At 34.2% G+C, this 20,826-nt stretch overlaps 2 protein-coding genes across 2 annotated transcripts; both read right to left on the reverse strand.

The window, feature by feature from the left end:
- Window positions 1-228: 228 nt before the first annotated feature.
- LOC109174698 (BAG family molecular chaperone regulator 1-like) lies at window positions 229-5,807 on the reverse strand. The gene is made up of 4 exons (XM_019323961.1): window positions 5,480-5,807; window positions 3,934-4,190; window positions 3,702-3,848; window positions 229-501 (listed from the first exon to the last, which is right to left on the reverse strand). Exons 1-4 carry the CDS (start codon window positions 5,727-5,729, stop codon window positions 268-270), a joined length of 888 nt encoding a protein of 295 aa, XP_019179506.1. The 5' UTR covers window positions 5,730-5,807; the 3' UTR covers window positions 229-267.
- Window positions 5,808-13,787: 7,980 nt separating this feature from the next.
- Window positions 13,788-18,985, reverse strand: LOC109174758 (lysophospholipid acyltransferase 1-like). The gene is made up of 8 exons (XM_019324001.1): window positions 18,678-18,985; window positions 18,114-18,169; window positions 17,117-17,337; window positions 16,615-17,020; window positions 15,331-15,416; window positions 14,753-14,816; window positions 14,551-14,663; window positions 13,788-14,227 (listed from the first exon to the last, which is right to left on the reverse strand). Exons 1-8 carry the CDS (start codon window positions 18,983-18,985, stop codon window positions 14,087-14,089), a joined length of 1,395 nt encoding a protein of 464 aa, XP_019179546.1. The 3' UTR covers window positions 13,788-14,086.
- Window positions 18,986-20,826: the final 1,841 nt, after the last annotated feature.

Consider the following 20,826-nt stretch of genomic DNA (forward strand, 5'->3'; position numbering starts at 1 on the left):
TTACCACACATTTCAATATATATAATAGGGATTATGTGACTTAGCTTGTTTTTATTTATTTTATTTTATATTATTTTCTCAAATTATTTTTATTTTAACATTGAAATTCAAGCATTGATATTGGACAAATATTTTCGCAAATTATGCAAATGAAGACTCGTTTGAATAAATAAAAAATAAAAGGGGGAGACAAGTGCGAAGCATAAAGAAAATGCTCTGATAAACTTATATTCACATAACCACAGGTAAATTTATGATGCTTTGAGGTTAGAAAGTTTCCCATTGTGTTGTTACCACAACAGGCCCGGCAAGAAATCTCCCACCACCTATATTCTTGTGCTTTTGTTGGTTGTACATTGGTGCTGGTGGCATAATCTGGCCCGTGGTAATTCTATTTTGTTGCTGGAATGCTACTCTTATATTTTTACTGTTGCTTTGAAGGGTACAATTTTTTACCTTGAGCATGTCTAGAGTCTCTATGTATTTTTGCACCCTCTTCACCTGCACCAAATCATCAATGTTATCATTGTACCAACACCTTTAGAGCATCCTCATTATGTATAATTTTTTAAGAATCTTTGCAAAATTGAGTAGGAGAGAGAACAGGAAAAAAAAACCACGCTTAGCGGGCACATGGTGTGCACGCGCCCGGCTGGGTGATTTGGTTGTGCCTCACCCGAATCAGCATGATCTTTTTCATATTTGGTGGCGCCTACTTTAAAATGAAAAATTAAGGTCCTTGCAAAAGAATCTAAAACATTTTCTCTCATATTTCTCTCTTTTCCACTTATATTTGGCCCCCGCAAAATATCACCTAAAAACTATTTATTGTGGACGCCCTTAGAATTGGGGAATTGTTTAAAGGTTACTGCGGCATGTAATTAATGATAACTACTATTCGTTCATGTAATTGAGTATCACTGCTTCTAAAATTTTCAACTATAGAAAAGTGGTTGAAAATTTAAAGTTTACATTAAAAAAAAAAAATTTAAGTAACCACCAATACTAATGTTTGGAATTTTAGACTATTATGTCACTAAACAATTAATCAGATTTCTAACCACCAGAGGAAATTTAAAATTATTTGAAATGTAGTGTGAAAAATTTTTCTCACAGCCATAAGAGAAACAACTTTGGTTTCTTACAAAAACTCTTTCTTTTTTTTTTTTTTTTGCAAGAGTCCAAAACTCATGGGTTCTCCCCTATTGATCACCTTCAATGAGTGGTACAAAGAAAATTTTTGCCAAAACTTAAAATCTTCAACCACTAAAAAGTGGTGAATGTTCTTAAATTTGCAGTAAAAGAATCACTTAAGGGATTAGAAAAATGACAATCAGTATAATCGACCGCCAATCAAAATGGAGCAACAATAAACACCAACATTGATCGTCAAAAAATTTAAATAATTAGATTATTGAACAAGTAATCATTGAATTTCCAACCATCAAGTAGTTTAGAAATTATATATTTTTAAAAAAACAAAAAAACAAAAAACACTTAAGCCCTGTTTGATAAAAAATTGGCATATTTAACTTATTTGACCACTATTAATTGTTTGATTTAGTTATAACAGGGCGTTTGGTTGGAGGGGGGAATTATGTGGGAAAAGAATTGTAATTCCATGGGAGTTGAATTACTGGGAATAAAGTGGGAATTTAAATTCCTGTGTTTGGTTGACAGGAATATAATTACTGGGAATTTCAATTCCAATGTTTGGTATACATGGGAATTGAAAGGGAAAAAGTAGTATAAAGTCAAAAATGTCCATTATTGTTGTTAGACATTAATTTTATGTTAAAAAAGAAATGGATAATTTTGACTCATCACTATCTTTTTTTCCCAGAAATTAAAATCTCAGGGGGGACATGGGATTTTAATTCCATAAAAATGGGGGAATTGCAATTCTCTCCAACCAAACTACGGAATTTAATGGCCTTTGGAATTAGGTGGGAATTAAGTGGGAAGGGAATTTAAAATCCCTCCAACCAAACACCCTGTAAGTGTTTGGTTAATTAGCTTTTTGCAACTCCAAAATGTTAAAATTCAAAAAGTTACTCCAAGCAACTTTTTCAATTAGTTTTTTCAGAAAAGAAATGATATCAAACAGCTAATTTACCAAACACTTTTCTAGAACAACTAATATTATCAACTAGTTATACGAGGCGAGTTCAGGTGCGGCAGTGTCTTACGGTGCGGCATCACCAATAGTTCAACAAATATACACCATCAACGTTAAGAAAATACACCACAAAAAATCAGAGGAAAATTAGATACGCATCACCAAACACACACCATTAGGTGTGAGTAAAAACACCATACAATGTTCGGAAATACACCATTGGGAGTGGTGAGTTAGATGGTGTATTTTTTTTGGGTCTGCTGTGTATTTTGTGACGTTTTATTGCATTTCATTGTGGTGTGTTTTTCATACACTATTGGTGTATATTATTAACATTGTTGGTGTATTCTGAAATTTCGCCACATCGCCGCACGGGAAGACCCCGCCGCATTTGAACTTTATTCCAAGTTATACCCTCTAATTAACATAATCAGCTAACAGCCATTTACCAAATAGGGCCTTAGTGTAAAAAGGTTTTCAAACAACCACAATAGAAATACTTTATCAAAAATCCAAAAATTTACAATGTTCATAAATCATGGTTTCTGCCCTATTGTATAAGTTCAATGGGTGGTCAAAAATTCTTACCATCTCCAAATTGATCAAAAAAGTTTAAAAAAAATTTAAACAATGTAGGCTCTGTTTTTCCAGGCTTATTTAAGAATTTATACTTTATTTTAAGTTACTAATAAGCTATAAGCTCTATTTAATAATATTTCAAAAATAAGATAGTAGTTTCTAAATTTATTTTATTTTTCATCTTTTTTGGATGTTGCTGGCCCTATTACATTGTAGTATCTGTTCATATACTTTCTCAACCTACTGAAACACAAAGAACCAATAACGCCTCCACTGAGGCTCAAACACGTAACCTTCCAAATGGAAATCCAACCCGGGTACCATTAGACCACATAGTCTTGGTAACCAATATCATTCAATTTGTCCATTTTTCAAGTTTCTCAAGTTGCTAAAAGGTTACCCCTCTACCTATGATGCATATGTGACATTTTTTTAAAAAATAATTTATTTTTTTAAATTAGTTTTTTAATATTTAATAAATAAAAACTAAAATAATTTATTTTTAAATTAGTTTTTTAATGTTTAATAAATTAAAACTAAAATAATTTGTTTTTTTTTAAATAAAATATCGTACAGGGGCTTAGATTTTATTTTCAAAAAAAAAAATTGTTTTAGTTTTTATTTATTAAATATTAAAAAATTAATTTAAAAATAAATTATTTTAGTTTTTATTTATTAAACATTAGAAAAACAAATTTAATTTTTTTTTAAATACCACATATGCATCGTAGGTGAAATGATAACTTGTTAGCAACTTGAGAAACCTGAAAAATAGACAAATTGAATGAAATTGGTTAGTTTAAGGACTCAATTGTAAATTTTTTAGGTTCAGTGGCCTAATTACATTCTCGTGTGCAGTTCAATGGTCTATTTGAACCTTATTCTTTTTTTTATTAATCTCGTTTGACGACTCCTCCATTGCCAAGCATTCTCATCCTCATTCATCTTCGTTCCATATCGATAAAAAGGAAAAAAAAAAATGGAATTGGATAGAGTATTATACCTGCATTCTTCTCTGCAACTTCACATCACCCTCAGCAGCAATTCCATCCAACTTTATCAGCTCCGTCATTAATACCTCAATCATGTTCAATATAACTGTCTCAGCCACCTTCTTTCCACCATAAACGTCCATTTCAACATCTGCCACCTTCCCAAATCCACCAACACAATTAAGCCTAAGAACCAAATCTTAAACTAACATTATAGTTTGATCCCAAAAAAACACATAATACCTGCTTGGCAAGCTTGTCTATTTCCAGCCTGACTGCTTTGATTTCCCTTGATGCAGCCTCCATTTTCGCCGTCTTCTGCGACTCCACATACCTCCTTTCTCTGCTCACTTCGTCCTCCATTAACACCACCTTTGATCCATCTCTCACTCCTGCAACGTCCAGAAATGTTCTTGAATCTCTCTCTCTATCCTTGTACATCAGCTTCTGTTCTTCTGGGTGCAGCCCTGTTGCCCTTGCCACCACTTTCTTCAACTCCCCTGCAATTTTTTCGTTAAAGAATTTAAGGTTTGACCAAGGTCATGAAACAGGTTTTTCTGTCCGATCGAGCCCTTTCAATTAAGTATCGGAATCATACCCAAACAAAAGTTCACGAGTTCAGTTCAGGCATTTAGTGTAAACGGAACTAGGGATGTCATTTAGGCAAGCCTACTCTGTTTCTGGCTAGACATGTTAGACTACTAAGAATTTAAGGTTAGACTGAGGTCATGAAACAAGTTTTTCTGTCCGATCCCTTTTAATTAGGTATCAGAATCTTACCCAAACAAAAAGTTACGAGTTCAATTCAGGCATTTACAGGGCGTTTGGTTGGAGGGGGGAATTATGTGGGAAAGAAATTGTAATTCCATGGGAGTTGAATTACTGGGAATAAAGTGGGAATTTAAATTCCAGTGTTTGGTTGATAGGAATAAAATTACTGGCAATTTCAATTCCAATGTTTGGTATACATAGGAATTGAAAGGGAATAAGTAGTATAAAGTCAAAAATGTCCATTATTGTTGTTAGACAGTAATTTTAGGTTAAAAAAGGAAGGGGTAATTTTGACTCATCACTATTTTTTTTTCCCAGGAATTAAAATACCAGAGGGGGACATAAGATTTTAATTCCATGAAAATAGGGGAATTGCAATTCCCTCCAACCAAACTATGAAATTTAATGGCCTTTGGAATTAGGTGGAAATTAAGTGGGAAAGGAATTTAAAATCCCTCCAACCAAACGCCATGTTAGTGTTAACGGAACTAGAGATGTCATTCAGGCTAACCAACTTTGTTTCTGGCTAGACATGTTAGACTATTAAGAATTTAAGGTTAGACGAGGTCATGAAACATATTTTTTGGTTTGAACCCTTTCAATTAAAATTATGTATTAGAACCAAATTTAAACAAAAGTTTATAGGTTCAACTTAAATAACTCGCGATTTTTAACCAATAATCATGTTAGGTTGTTACGCTAATTAGGCTAAACTTCTAAATGCCTTAACTAGACTAACCCACCGCTTTCAAATTAAGATTGACATTTCTAGACAGAAACATATTATTAGGTAAAAGAAACAAAACTCAAACAAAAGTTTATGGGTTCAACCCAAATAACTCGATTTCAGACCAACTATGTTAGGCTATGAGACAAATTAGACTAAACTTTTTTCTTTCTCTAACCAGGCCAACCCATTAATTTCGGACTAAGATTGACATTTCTAAACTTAACAAACAAAGAAAATATATATGAACTGAAATCATCAGATGGATCATGGAAGTGACAAGAAACATACCAAAAGTTGCCTGAGAACTGATTTTGGCTTCATGATAAGATGAACCATACTTGACTTTGACTTTGATTGTGGGAATTGTAGCACTGCTTTGATTACAGTCTGAACTCCTTTTCTGCACTAACATCCCTCCTGGCCTGACCTCCCACACAGCCGCCTCATCACCACCACCACGGCCGCCGGTCTTCGCCGGCGACAAAGCTCCGGTGACGGCGGACTTGGTCTTCTTGGTTCTCAACATGTCTCTGTTCATAATGGGAATTTAAGAGCTTTGTGAATGCACATTTATATGCAGAGAGACAGGGAGGGGGGGGGGGGGGGGGGTGGGTGAGGACTGAGGGAGAAAGGGAATGTATTGTGTTTGTTGGGATATATAAATCAGAGCAGGCTGCAGAATTCTTTCTGTTTTACTTTTTTTTATTTAATTATTTTAATTTTCTTTTTAAAAATTTATATTTTTATGGACTTTTTTCTTTTTTTATTAAGGCTGCCATATTTGGTGTTGACAGTCCAACATTCATAATCTCCAAAAATATGTTTGTGTAACTTCCAGGCATGAACAACCTCAAACAACCAAATAAAATTAGAATTAAACTGAGTTAATGGTTTATAATAATTTAAATAAATTAAAAGACCAAACTGATCTATTCGATTTTGTCCGATTTGGATTAGTTACAAACTTGTTTAGAAAAATGTTTTTTAAAAAAATTTTTTTTTTTTTATATAACAACGGGAAGTCGTTGTTACTGTTCAAGGATGTACATTGATTAAATCTTACTTTTGGTACGAGAATTATACTTACTCATTCAATCACCTTTTTCACCTGTGAAAAGGTTTTGAACATTAGATAGACTGAGGGTACAACTATAAAAAAAAAAAAATGAAATAAACACAAATTAATACTTGTCTCTCTTTAACAAGATTTGAACCCAAGACCTTACTCAAGCAGCCAAAGAAATCATTCTAAATTTTTTTTAAGGAAACCATTCCAATTTCAATCAACCCTTTTTTTTCGAGTACTGAGAAAACTTGTAGTATATACTTGTCTCACTTGATGATGCCTTTCGAGACAACTTTTTTTTATTGTTTTAGATCATGAGGAAGGAGATACCCAAGACCTTACTCCAAAAAAAAAAAAAAAAAAAAAAAAAAAACTCCTTTCAATAGAAAACTAGATCGAGGTGTTAAAAGTAATTCTAAATCAATTTAATCAATTTAAATCGATATCTTTGAGTTTTTGAAAATACTTGTAAAACCCTAGTAACTATACGGACATGACAGATTCCTTGTACCGTTTCTTCCGTGTGAGTTTCCAACATACGAAGTATCCACGAGTTTCCTTTTGTCTCTTAGCTTTTGCCTATGTTTCTTCTTCTAAGGGGGCGTTTGGTTCAGGTTATATAACATAACCAAGGGAATGTGACATTCCAAAGCTCACATTCCTATGTTTGGTTCACATTATCTCAGGGAATCTAACATTCCCCAGGAATGTCACATTCCCTCCACATAGGATTTTGAAGGGAATGTGATTCCCTTCAATTTCTAAGGTTATGTAAGATAACCTTGGTTATGTTAGTTTATCACACACACACACACATATATAATTATTTTTGTAATTATATATTTTTTATTTTTATTATGTTAGGTTAGCATATAAAATAATTTTGTTTCTCAAGTTCAATATTTTTGTTAATATTTTAAAATAATGTAATTATATATGATACCGTTATCTTATTTATTTATTTTAATTTTTAAATTTATTAAAATATATGAAAATATGTTAAGGATATTATAGTGTGTGAATAAAAGATAATCCTAAACCAAACATGATTATATTACATACCCCAATTTTAACCAAACACAGGAATCTAACATTCCAGTAATCTAACATTCCCAGCAATCTAACATTTCCTAAGGTAATCTGACATTCCGTGAACCAAACGACCCTAAAAGGTTGAATCCACAACCCTAAAGCCCCCCACACCCCGGCTCGACAGAGCATTTGAGAGGATGTAAATCACGGTGACTCAATGGTTCAGCGGACAGGGCCAAATGTCGGTGCGCACAAGAAATCTGTCCACTTTAGACATAATTCTCACACTACCACTGCCAAAATTTGAACTTTGATCTCTTTTTCCAAATACTGCCCACTGAACCATTTGAGCTTTTTCCTCTATTTCTTCCTCTTTGCTAAACTGGATTCTGTTATTTTAATTCGCCTACTGACTTATTGCAAAACTATTTTTTTACGCGCATTGCGCGATTGGGATAATGCCCAATGTTTTTTTTTTTAAATAAGTACTTTAAAGTATATCAAGGCAAGATTATATTGAAATTGTTCATGCATAGATAATTGAATATTGAATTTGCGTATTTAAATAGGTAATTCTAAGTTTACAAATACAAGATAATATAGTCAAGATTGATTATAATTGTCAATAAAATAATTGAATAGGTATGGTTGAAACCAAATAGGGAACATAAGAGAGAGCAAATAAAAATCAGGGCATAAAATATTAAATATATATATACTAATATTGAAGAGCTAACTGCTGATTGCCAAACAAGGACATTGCGATATAATTTTCCACTTCAAATTGTTGTGTGATTTGAATACTTTTTTTGTCAATAAATTTCTCAAGTAGTTAATATGATTCGCTAATATAATCCGCTAACGCTAATCGCTAATCGCTAACTGCTGATTGTTAAACAAGAACATTGAGAGATAGTTCTCACTTCAATTTGTTGTGTGATTTGAATATTATCTTTGTCAACAAATCCCTCAAGTAGTTAATATGATTGGCTTTATTAATTATATCTTTTTAAAAAAATTCACGGTATTAATAAAATACTTGGTAAATAAATACATAACATTATTTTGTATTATAACTTTGATATTTAATTAAAAAAATAGTGCACAAAAAAGATAATAGACAATGTAACGAATATAATCAATTAATGAATTTGAATGTAAAGAATTTTTATATTGGAGAAAAATAAAAACAAAAAATTACTTTTGTTAGGTCAATTATCAAAGGTGGCAATCTCTTAAAACAATGATTTTATGCCCAAAACAAACACATTACAGTTGGTCCGCAATACCCTTTTTGGAACATTGGAATTGCGTATAAATTTTATGATTTCTATCTTCTTTCTTTTTTTTAATGAAGTACGCCTATTCCATTTTTAAGAATAGACTTATTTCGTTATTTTGTAAGTTATTTTATTTTCATGAGTTATTCACCTTCTAAGAAAAATAGTTATTTCGATGGTGACCCTGATATTTGTAAATGTCTAATTTTCGTTTTAAATTAATATCTTATTGTTGTTATGTATTATAATGTGTAATAGTAGTAGTTGTAGCGATAATAATGATAATAATATAATTTGCCCCCGGGGCATATATAGCTCAATTGACAAGGACCTAAGTGTGGTTGTTGTGGCTAGCAAAAATTTGGGTTCGAATCCTGCAAGGGGTAAGAACTTATGGTGAAAAAATAACACTTAGAATTCCTTGTCGTTGAGGCATGTCCCGTGATTTACATCCTCTCTTTGGACTGGGAGTTAAAGGGCCCCTGTGGTGTGGGGTGTACACCAAGTAAGTATAATTTGAATAAACAAATAACATAGGATTCAACATTATTTGGTTATCAACTGATCCGATAATTTTTTACAATCAGCTGATAAATTCAACTGTTTCAACCCCGAAATGCCCCCAATGTAAAAAATAATAATAATTGTGTGATCTTTGGAGCCAAAGCTCCATATTATAGAGGGAATTGCAATTCCGTAGAGTTAAAATTTCCTCATTTTCAAGGAATTAGAATCCCATCCCCCCACTCCCCCTTGGTATTTCAATTTCATGTATTTTAGGAAGAAAAAAAGTAACTTTGAGACAAAATTACCCATCTTTTTTAACCTAAAGTTGATGTTTGACATCTCTATTTCGATTATAGTGTGTTTTTTTCTTCTACTCTCAACACAGAACGTCAATTAGTAGTCCAACATCAAGCAAATATGTTTTCTCAAAACTTTCTTATCTATTTTATTGCTTTTGTTATGCAATTCCATGGTTTATTTACAGCGTACTACGTAAAATTTCAAAAACAAAATTTAAATTTTGGACTTTATATTTTTTTTTTGTTTGTTTTTTTGGTAGAGGGAAGGGCCAAAGGCCCCCTTTTTGGACTTTATATTACTTATTCCCTTTCAATTCTCATGTATACCAAACATTGGAATTGGAATTCCCAATCATTCTATTCCTTTCAATTCTCATGTATACCAAACATTAAACCTCAACATTTTTAGATTTCACCCTGACCCAAAAATTTATTATTATTATTTTGACCCTAAAAACACATTCCCGACTTCAATTTTATTACAGAATATTTTTAAAAAAAATGTTTTCAGAAACTTTTACACAGACACATGTTTAGAAAAGTTTTGAATGTTTTCGTATATAGGTAAAGCATTATCATTCTTTCATATAATAAATGTTTAATGTCTATGTATTAATGATATCATATCATCATATCGAACAAAACCAAAAAGAAAAAGAATCTCATCAATAAGAGCAACCTCAACGATTCAGAAACTGCTAGGATTTTTTTGTCAAGAAAAGAAATAGAAAAATCAAAAAATAAAATTAAAAAAAAAATCAAAATAAAACAAGAGGGTGGTCGGAGTTGATGACCACCCTCAACGTGCCCAGTGAACACAATTGGTGCAAAAAAAACACCCACCAGCATTGTTTTCTGTTCTTTTCCTTGTGGGGCCAAGTCAGATAAAACCCACATTACTACAATGTATCTTCTCTCTTATCCACTCTCCCTTTCACCTCACCCAAAAAATAAAGAAAAAAAAAAAACCATTTTGTGTTTGTTGGGATGCTCTCTATGTGATTTTTCCATCTAGTTTGTTATCAGTCAGTTTAGATGGACAATGATTGCACTTCTTAGTTGAGGCAAACACAGCAGGTGGTTAGCCATCTCTGCAGCTAACATCACTGCCTGTTCCTTTGTCAGAACACAATACAAACAAATGATAGCAAATGAAACATTCCAGAATGTAGTGTTGTAACACTTTGCACCAAATCACAATGCCATGCCTTCACGTACAGACCACATGATTGGACCACATTTTTTTCTCTGTGGTACATTATATTAAACCAAAAGTATGACGACACATGTTAACAGATAATGAAGTCTGCATAAACTATTAAAAATTAATGTCACTTCATCACATTATAGCAGATAGAGCCTTCCCAATAAGTGCATGTTACAATGTCTGCCGGTTGCAGTATTAAGAGTATCTACAATATACATGATTTTTTTAAGGGCTTTTGTCAAATTATAAGGAAAGATGAGACTTGAGAGAGAACAAAAGTAAAAAAAATATATATATATATTAAAAAAAAAAACTAACTGTCAGAGGAAAACAAAAAATAGAAACTTTTACGCGACCCGGGTGCGCAAATTACGCTGAATACGCAAACAAGACACGTACATTTTCTCCACGCGAGCCCCACATGTTCAGTCCAAAAATCACACCTCTCTCTCTCTCTCTTTCACATAAGCATTGCTACTCCACTGATGAGATGCTAGAACATCTACATTAGTAGATCTTTCACGATTTTTGAGAATAAAATAACCAACATGGAGGAGATAGAGGGAAGAAGTTTCTCCTGCAAATTAGAGTTTTTTGTGGCCCCACTATGAGAGAGAAAATTTTAAAAAAAAAAAAAAAAAGGCCAAGGGTGTGTCTTTTCGCGCATAGCGTTGCCAGCCTAGCGCGTTCAGCTTTTTTTTTTTTTTAATTTTTTGTTTCCCTACAAGTCTGCAACTGTCAGATTTGTTTTATTTTTTGTTTTTTTTTTCTGATTTTTCTTTCTTCTCTTTCCCTCATCTCTATCCGATATAGCTTCTTAATTCTTGTGCAAAAACCAATTTATTGAGGATGCCCTAAGGCATATGGGCACATGTAAGAATAGAACAACCTGCCATGGCTATGACTTATGAGGCCTTTTTCATGGGCACATAATTCTGTGGGGGATCCACAAAATAATATAAAAGATTCAAGTGAAGTGCTTTTCAGCTTAGTATAAACAAGTCACAAGTCTTCCTGGAAGGGATATTATCAGGTGGTGGGGGCAAAAGCCAGTTCATTTTTTAGAATTCAGCATCTTAAAACATGGCAAAAGTAATGCCATGTACTTGAGAAGCAATAGTTCAGTATTTATAGAGAACAGAGCTTTTTTGGAGGATGACCCATTAGAACACCATGCCCTCTGCCTTTAGGCGTGATTAAAAGGATCGCACCCGAATCTTGAGAACCTCCACTTGTCCTAGAGTCTTGGTTGAGGAGGTAAATTGCGAGATGCGTCTCAACAATCTACATGTTCCTTAAAGTCTCCCTCCTCTTGTAGGAATCGAACCCTACACTGTGACTCCCGAAGACCTCCACTTATCCTTGAGTCTTGGTTGAGGAGGTAAATCACGAGACGTATCTTAACAATCTACATGTTCCCTAAAGTCTACCTCCCCTTATAGAAATCGAACCCTATACTGTGAATCCTGAGGACCTCCACTTGTCATAAAGTCTTAGTTGAGGAGGTAAATTGCGAAATGTGTCTCAACGATCTACATGTTCACTAAAGTTCCCTCCCCTTGTAGGAATCGAACCCTACACTGTGACTCCCGAGGACCTCCGCTTGTCCTAGAGTCTTGGTTGATGAGGTAAATTGCGAGATGTATCTTAACGATCTACATGTTTCCTAAAGTCTCCCCTCCTTGTAGGAATCTAACCTTACATTGTGACTCCCGAGGACCTCCGCTTGTCCTAGAGTCTTGGTTGATGAGGTAAATTGTAAGATGTGTCTCAACGATCTATATGTTCCCTAAGGTCTCTCTGTCCTTATAGGAATCAAACCCTACAATGTGACTCCCGAGGACCTCCACTTGTCCTAGAGTATTGGTTGAGGAGGTAAATCGCGAGATGTATCTTAACAATCTACATATTCCCTAAACTCTCCCTCTCGTTATAGGAATCGAACCTTACACTGTGAATCCTAAGGACCTCCACTTGTCCTAAACTCTTGGTTGAGGTAAATTGTGAATTGTGTCTCAACGATCTACATGTTCTCTGAAGTCTACCTCCCCTTGTAGGAAGCGAACCCTACACTCTATGGCTGCCAAAGAACATCGTTATTAACTCTTTTTGAATTGGTCAACCAATTAAATTAAATGATGTCCCAAGGGATTCCTATAACGAGAGGGAGAGTTTAGGGAATATGTAGATCGTTAAGATACATCTCGCGATTTACCTCCTCAACCTTACACTGTGAATCCTAAGGACCTCCACTTGTCCTAAACTCTTGGTTGAGGTAAATTGTGAATTGTGTCTCAACAATCTACATGTTCTCTGAAGTCTACCTCCCCTTGTAGGAAGCGAACCCTACACTCTATGACTGCCAAAGAACATCGTTATTAACTCTTTTTGAATTGGTCAACCAATTAAATTAAATGATGTCCCGAGGGCTAGGCAAGGTCATAAGGCCTACAATTCCTAGCTTAGAACAAATCAAATTTCCATCAAGAACAAGGCATGCTATTTGCCAATGAAGTGTGGGGTGTGCATTTGCAGGACAGAAATATATGCAGTATGGTGGAGCCGTGGAGGTCAACAATCATCATGCATTACAAGTACTCAAACATGGTTCAACGCATAAATGCTATGAATACACAATATAAGATGATAAAATTAGGTGAACTAAAACGAAAACCGTGAGAATTGCTACTTAACACAATACACAGAACAGGAGAATGATCAAACCCAAACTAGCAAAGTAGCAAACATTTGTAGTTATTCGTAGCAAACTAGCATACACGTAGATTTGAACACAAAAGAAGTCATTGAACTAGCCATGTACAGTAAAAGGAACAAAAGGAATCAGTATTCAATCAACTATGCAGAAGCCATAGCACAAAGGATCTTTGATATCAAACATTCCTAACGCTAAAGACTCGGGGACAAACTTCCACCAGTAACCAAGACAACATTTGTGCATTACGTCGATTGGATTAGTTCGTCTGTTCGTGGTCCATAAAACAGCTGTGAACCACTTAGTTTCCTAGGAGGTACTATGATGAAAGACACATATGATCAAAGTCCAAGACACATTTCGTTTTTGTTTTTTTCTGTTCCCTTCATCCCCCTTTTCCAGTTCTCACTGTTTCATTTCCACACCTACTGCAATAAATAAAAAGAGGGAATGGGCAGCATGTGACATCCTATCAGCTAGAAGACAAGTTACGAGGGTAATACAGTAATAGTACACTTTGACTTCACATCAAGCACGGGCGAAGAATTTTAATGGATTGTGTATTACACAATCATTTCAAATCCTTCCAGCACCGAAACTTTCAATCAGTAATACAGTTAGGGTTAATAATTGTTGTTGACTGTAATCGAAAACGAAAATCACAATGCCAATAAAACGAGGGCAAAGAATCTTTATCGTTCAAATGGGGCTACACATGCTCGCAAAGCAAATAGGTGATATAAGATCTAAGTTCTAATCTCAGAAACAATCTTTGAAAAACAATTCCTAACTCACTGATCTTTCCGAGCATTGGATCTCGTTGGCCTGGCTGGTTTAATTACATTACCAAGAAGGATCAATGCAATAGGTATAACTGTTCCAACATAGTATACACTGCCATACGAAGCAAGTGTTTCATGGAGGCTCAATACCTGCAAGACGTGAACAATAAAGCTACCAAAGATTATGCGTTATTCATTAAAAACAATCAGTCTTGGATAACCAGCTTGGTTGGCGTGAGTGGCCGTGCACTCTTGTCCCTTAAGAGAGGTCGGGAGGACCCCCTCTCGTATGGAAAAATCAATCTGGCCAGCACTTTGCCCCTTAATTGGGCCGGGCCAGTGCGAACGGGGATTAGTCTGAGTATGGTACGGGCTTAAAGGTGCCTCCTATAGACTATAGTTAGGGCCTGCTCAGGACACCTCATGGTCTGACCAAAAAAAAAAAATGAGTCTTGGATAAGGCAGGAACTTACCATGAAACCAACACAAGAGTAATTGAGAACCAGAACAGTGTAGGCAAAGTTCATAAACACTAGAATGTTCCGAAGGAGAGCATTACCAATAGCCTGCTGCCATCTGTAAATGACTGTTCATAGATCACACAAGATTAGATGCAAGCAATCACAGAAATACTCAGGCATGTTAATTACAATCTGAGAAGTGCTAAATTACTACCTCTCGAACCATTAATCATAAGAGCAGATTGAACAAAGAAAAAAATATACCCAGGGTATAAGCCCTGCAATAATATTGAGGAACCACTAGTTAGACAAGCAAGTCCATAATAGACTGTTAAAGATTTGGGCAAAAAAACTTTATTTGAATTCAGCCAAAGAAGTGTATAGTTCGAGATAAAAATTGAAATCAAATATCAATGAGAGGAACAATTGACAAGGAACATAAATTTAAGAGCAAAAGCAGTAAACAGATCACAAACCAAAAACTCTAAGAAGAAAACCATAACTGAAGGAGAGAATAATAGGAAAAGCTTCCATCTTGAAACAGTGGCAATAAAGTGATATACAGAAGATGTCAAAACAAAAAATAAAAATAAAAACCAGACAGTCAGCATCACATAATAATTATATTTGAGTTACCAAACTGTATCAAGAAAATGTCAGCACATTCCAAAAGATTTGCTGTACTATTCATTGAAAATTAGTAAACATAATATGCCATTACTTTTAATAATTCAAGTAGCTTATGGCAGAGGGATAATAATCAAGGAGTTTATGGTAAAAAATTTCACTTACATGCCACACAGCACTGACAGTCTGAGTAGCCAACAACTGGAAGAAACCAGGCTTCTTGCCCTTGCGAATGAGCCTCTCATAGACATCTAGACAATTAAAAGACTATATTAATCAAGTACAGAGTATGAAGTGTTAGAAAATCACAGCATGGTTCTTGGAATCTTGGCTGCTCTAAATGTGCATTTCCATTTCAACTTGCAGAGTTACAGGATATTTATATATAATATTCAGCCCGTAACTTTCACTTCTTAGTTTCCCAGGCAAACTCATATTTCGCCATGTTTTTTATCCTCTTCTCTGAGGTGGCATTTCTCCCAATTGTTATACCATGGACCAGGGTTCATATTGCATTGTGAACCCTGATACAAAAATTATGTACCTTTAGTTAACACATTCTGTACCTACAGTAACAGTTTCTGTACATGTAAACAGATAACTTGATAATTGCTGACACATAATATGATAACTACGGGTACAGAAAATATCAACTGCAGGTATAGAATGTGTCAACTATAGATCACAGAATCTTAAGGTTATTTTTGGACAAGGGTCTACAATGCAAGGTAGACCCTGGTCCATGGTACAATTTGCCCTTTTCTCCAGTCCCCATCCCTACTGTGAGGAGATGATGCAATATAAAAAGTTCCTGAGTGAAACATTTGGCGCCTAACAAATCCCTATCCTATTGACAACCTATATCAATATTCCATGACTATATCACAGATTTCATGGTTATCACTCCATAGCACTCATAGTATTTAATCATAGAGCAAGCATGTCAATCCAATAAAAAGTACTTCCATCCAACTTCAATTATCCTAAACCACCGTACCCAGCTGCAATAAATGAGCAACAGCTTGCTATTTACCAGCTTGAGATTCTCAACTCCCATGGATTAGGTGGTCCTAAAAGTTCAATAAAGAATAAATTTTAGTTGGTTCTTAATTATGTGTTCATTACATAACTCCAGACCATGGTTTTGCATAGTAGTGCCATCCAATACAAATGTCATTCTTCATAGTTTCCAGCACAAACTTTAAGTAGGAAGGAGTCTAGTCTGATCTGCAAACTACCCAAACACCAAGACTAAATGGTAGAATGATTACGTCAGTGTTAGGTTTTATGATTTTTAAGAAGTAACTTACAATGCCATAGTGACAGTAGTAAAGTTTTATCAATCTAATTAAGCAAGAAGCAAGCATCCACCACAACTACACAAGTGAAGCACTTTTAATGCAATTTCATCTAAATGACATGTATAAATTAGAAGGACTACTGACTTACAATGCCGTAGCCAGGTGCTGACTTGTATGTTCCATACAAGAGGTATTTGAACTGAACTCTTAGCCAGTTCAACACCCAATATGTCTACATTTTTTGCACGGTCCCACCGTGGTTTTGGTGGAGAAGAATCTGTCCAACCACTGAAACCCAAACCAGAAATAATGATAGAGGCTTCTGAGATTGACCAAATAAAGTAATACTTCCAACGTGCAGTGAAGCCAGCCATGTACTGATATCCCAACCGTTTCCAAAATCCCCACCCTTGGTATACTGAATCAGTAAATCTGGAAAGAGGGTAATGAGGGACAAGGTATAGATACAATCCCATACAAAATCCAGCTTGAAGAATAGCCCTTAAAGTTGGCAGAAAAGGTGATGGATGCCCTTTCTCTGAAGGCTTCCAGATCTAGACAAGTTAATGCAGGAGCAAAACTGCAAAAGTTAGTTATTCTTCATGATGAAATCATAATACAGAATGAAAACATCAACATGCTTTACTTACGCCTTTTCTCTCTGTCCACTCAAGGTAATCCTTTATTTCATACACTGGACCAGCAAAATGACTTCCACAACAGAGGCAGTAACCAAAGTACTCAAGCAATGATGGTCGATTGAGCAAACGGTTTTTTTTCTGTGCCTCGCGTAAATCTTCCTCTTTCAGCAATCCATCTTGGTAACTCATCACACATGAAATGATTTTCAGTGTAATTACCATTAAGGCACCTAAAAATTGGGGGAAAAACCCAAAAAAAAAAAAAAAAAAAAAAAAAAAAAAGTCAATAAGAATCTACTTGAAATTAACTGTAGATATAAATTCTAATTGAGTTTACCACAATACTTATATATTACAACAGTGTTTCCAAAGAACGAGAAGCAAAAGTTAAAAAGAGAATGAAAAGAAAAAATAAATAAATAAGGAACAATATGTTTCTAAGATGATGAAATGAACATCAAGCTTATTCGAGCAGCTTTTCCTACCACTGACGGCAAGTGCACAAAATATAGAACTAAAGAAGTTCCATTAGAAGGGGGGAAAAGGATGATTACCGAAGACAGTTTTTCTCTGTAAACAGAAGGATCTATACCTCAAAATATTGCAAGGAAAGTGTTCTGTTTACACAAATACAAAGTACTTGTTCTTTTATTCATCAATGCTATGGCACATATAACATCCTTAAATTACGGAAACACAATGCTAAAACTTAGTAGCATTGCATTCCGAGGTGGCCAGGTGATACCAGTCTAACTTGGTTGGTATTGCTATTGTTTCAATGAAAGGCTTTTGATGGCCTTTCATTGATTTTTAAATGCCCCATGATATTTGAGCTGTTTTGGCTTGAATGACTCTGTAACTCTAGCCAAACTAAAGAAAAATTGATGTAGGATTCTCCCATTAAAATATTTTTAAATAAATAAACAAATTAGATGGCGCAAGGAATAATTCCTCTACAATCAAACAGAATCAAGATTGGTGGATAGAGAGGTAGTACAGTCTTTACCTGTAGCATCAATTCCTCCTTCTTTCCATGCATCCCCACTCATGTAGTATACGTGACTACAAGTATAATATACACAGTCAAGAATTTTTGAATATTTTGAAAAAAGAAAAAAAAAAATCAACTCTAACTTCATGCAATTGAATGTTTATTCTTTATTACTAAAGGCAAAAGGCAAAAGATTCCATATTTTGAAATCTCCCCTTATCTCCTCTCTCTCTCTCTCCTAGCATTCAATGTTCAATTTGAATAAATCCCAGGAAGTTCCAATGGCATTGTAGAGAATAGCTAGAAAAATAAAAATATGAATTAACATGACATTTTTTCTTATTTTCCTTAAGGTAACTAGATGAAAAAGCTAAACCTTCAATAAACGAATGCACAAAAATCATAGAATTGCAATTGAAATTAAGTACTTTCCCTGAATTATTAATTTTTATATCCAATAAATGCAGTTTCAAAATCTTAATACCCATGCATCAAAAATCACTCAAATACTTAACAAAATCAGAAAAAGATTAAATCTTAGAAACCAAGGGAGGAAAGGGAGCTGGAAAGAAAATATACCATCCAATGAGGTAGCCAAATGCCAATAAGAAAGTGATGGCTCCACAATAAGGACGGTTAATAAGCATCGAACCGTAGCCCAAGAGCATGGGAACCAAGAAGTGGAGATTCGAGGAGAACCCAAACGACAAATAGGAGAGAGCGGCGCCGGTCGCGACGGCATAGATGTGCCTCCCGGTTGCGCCGCCGGGAACAAGCCGATGGATTAAGCTTACCGGAATGGTGGCAGCGAAGCATAAGAGAAATCTGAGCACCGGCACTGATATCCCGATCGCCGACGCCATGGATTCCATCTCCGGCAGCTCCATATCTCCGGATGAGACCTCTCCGTTCAACGACTATTGATTGTCTCTTCCTGGATCGCAAATTGTCAAGGCTCCGTACACGAGATCGAGATAACCAACGCGGAATATATGAATATTCTGCAAGTCGTGCAAGCACTCCCTGCAGTGAGTACTGTTGTAGTATTCTAATATGGAAAATCGGGAATGTGTTGAATATGTCTTTCTTTTTTAGAAAAGGAATATGTCTTTCTTTCTTCTTCTTCTTCTTCTTTATTTTATTTTTATTCTTACTTTTTTGCTCCTACTAGTATTTTCACCCGTGCGATGCACGGAATGAAATTGTTGTAATATATTAAGAATATTTAAATCAATATATAATTATTTAAGAGTTAATTTCACCGGAGGTCGCTTATCTTTCCTAACAATTCCAAATTTAATCCTAGACTATAGTTATTAATTATTATGATTTATTCTATGTTATAATTCTTACGTTAATATTCTTACTATTATTATTAACACTTAATTAGTTTTAGATATTATTATTACCACTTATATTATTATTATTATTATTATTATTATTATTATTATTATTAGTTTCTTTTCAAGTTCTGTTAATATATAATGAGCGTGAGGCACAATAATATTATAACCATAATTAAATATTCTTGTATTGTATTCCGTGAGTCACAATAATAAGATAACAATAATTAAAGGGAAAATGGCACTTTTTCCCCCTAAGTTATATACTTATAGCACTTTTCCCCCCTCAATTATTTATGTAAGCACATTAGCCCCCTCAATTATTTTAAAAGTGGTGGTTTTTCCCCCTAATATATTAAATTGACATTTCTACCCTTAAAGTAAACATTTTATTTATTTTACTTCTCCAACAAATTATTGCGTATATGTAGCGATTACCACGGTTCGGTTTGAACTGAACCAGACACTATAGCAATCGAATTAAAAGTTTTCAGTTATGATTCAGATTTAGAACTCAATATTTGAATTTCAATTTATTACATTTAAGAATAAAAAAAATTGGATCATGAACTGTGAACCGGCGGTTCCGGATCCAGTTCGCGATTTTGAACCGTCTTTATTTTAAAATTTTATTTTTTATTTTAAAATAGTCTAAATTCAACAATAAATGTATTTTATTTTTCAGTTCGGAACATGAACCGACCATTCCAGTTCGCGATTTTAATAAACTCTAAACATCGCGTTTTGATTATAAATTGTAATTGGAATATTTTTGTTTGGTTGCTATAGTATCTGTTTGGTTTGAACAAAATTATAGTAATAATTTGTTGGAGAATAAAAATAAATGAAATATTTATTTTAAGGGTAAATATGTCCATTTAACATTTCAGGGGGAAAAAGAGCCACTTAAATAATTCAGGGGGAAAAAGTGCTATAAGTATATAACTTAGGGGGAAAAAGTGCCATTTTCCCATAATTAAATATTCTTTTAAAATTTCTATTACTATCATTAATTATTCCATAATTTACCATAATTAAATAATTTGACCAATTATAAAGAGAGATTATTAAATAATGCACGGGACAATTTTTTAATTAAAAATTTTTTAAAATTCATTAATAAAACATAAGGTTCTAATAGTTTTTTCATAAAAACTATTTAATAAAGCATTTTTTTTTAAATTGGTGGGCCAAACCGCATACAGCAGTTTGGGGTGGATAGATCTCGAAAAAATACGTGATTTCAAAAAAACATTTGTCGAAAATGGAAAATCGAGTCAAAAGTTATGCATTGCCGAACTTTTGACACTTTACAACATAAAATAAAAAATAAAAAATAAAAATTAAAAATTAATCGCCGGTTCAGCCGGCAAGGCGGATGCGGA

This window comes from Ipomoea nil, unplaced genomic scaffold (genome assembly GCF_001879475.1).
Source record: "Ipomoea nil cultivar Tokyo-kokei standard unplaced genomic scaffold, Asagao_1.1 scaffold0656, whole genome shotgun sequence".
Taxonomy (NCBI): Eukaryota; Viridiplantae; Streptophyta; class Magnoliopsida; order Solanales; family Convolvulaceae; genus Ipomoea; species Ipomoea nil.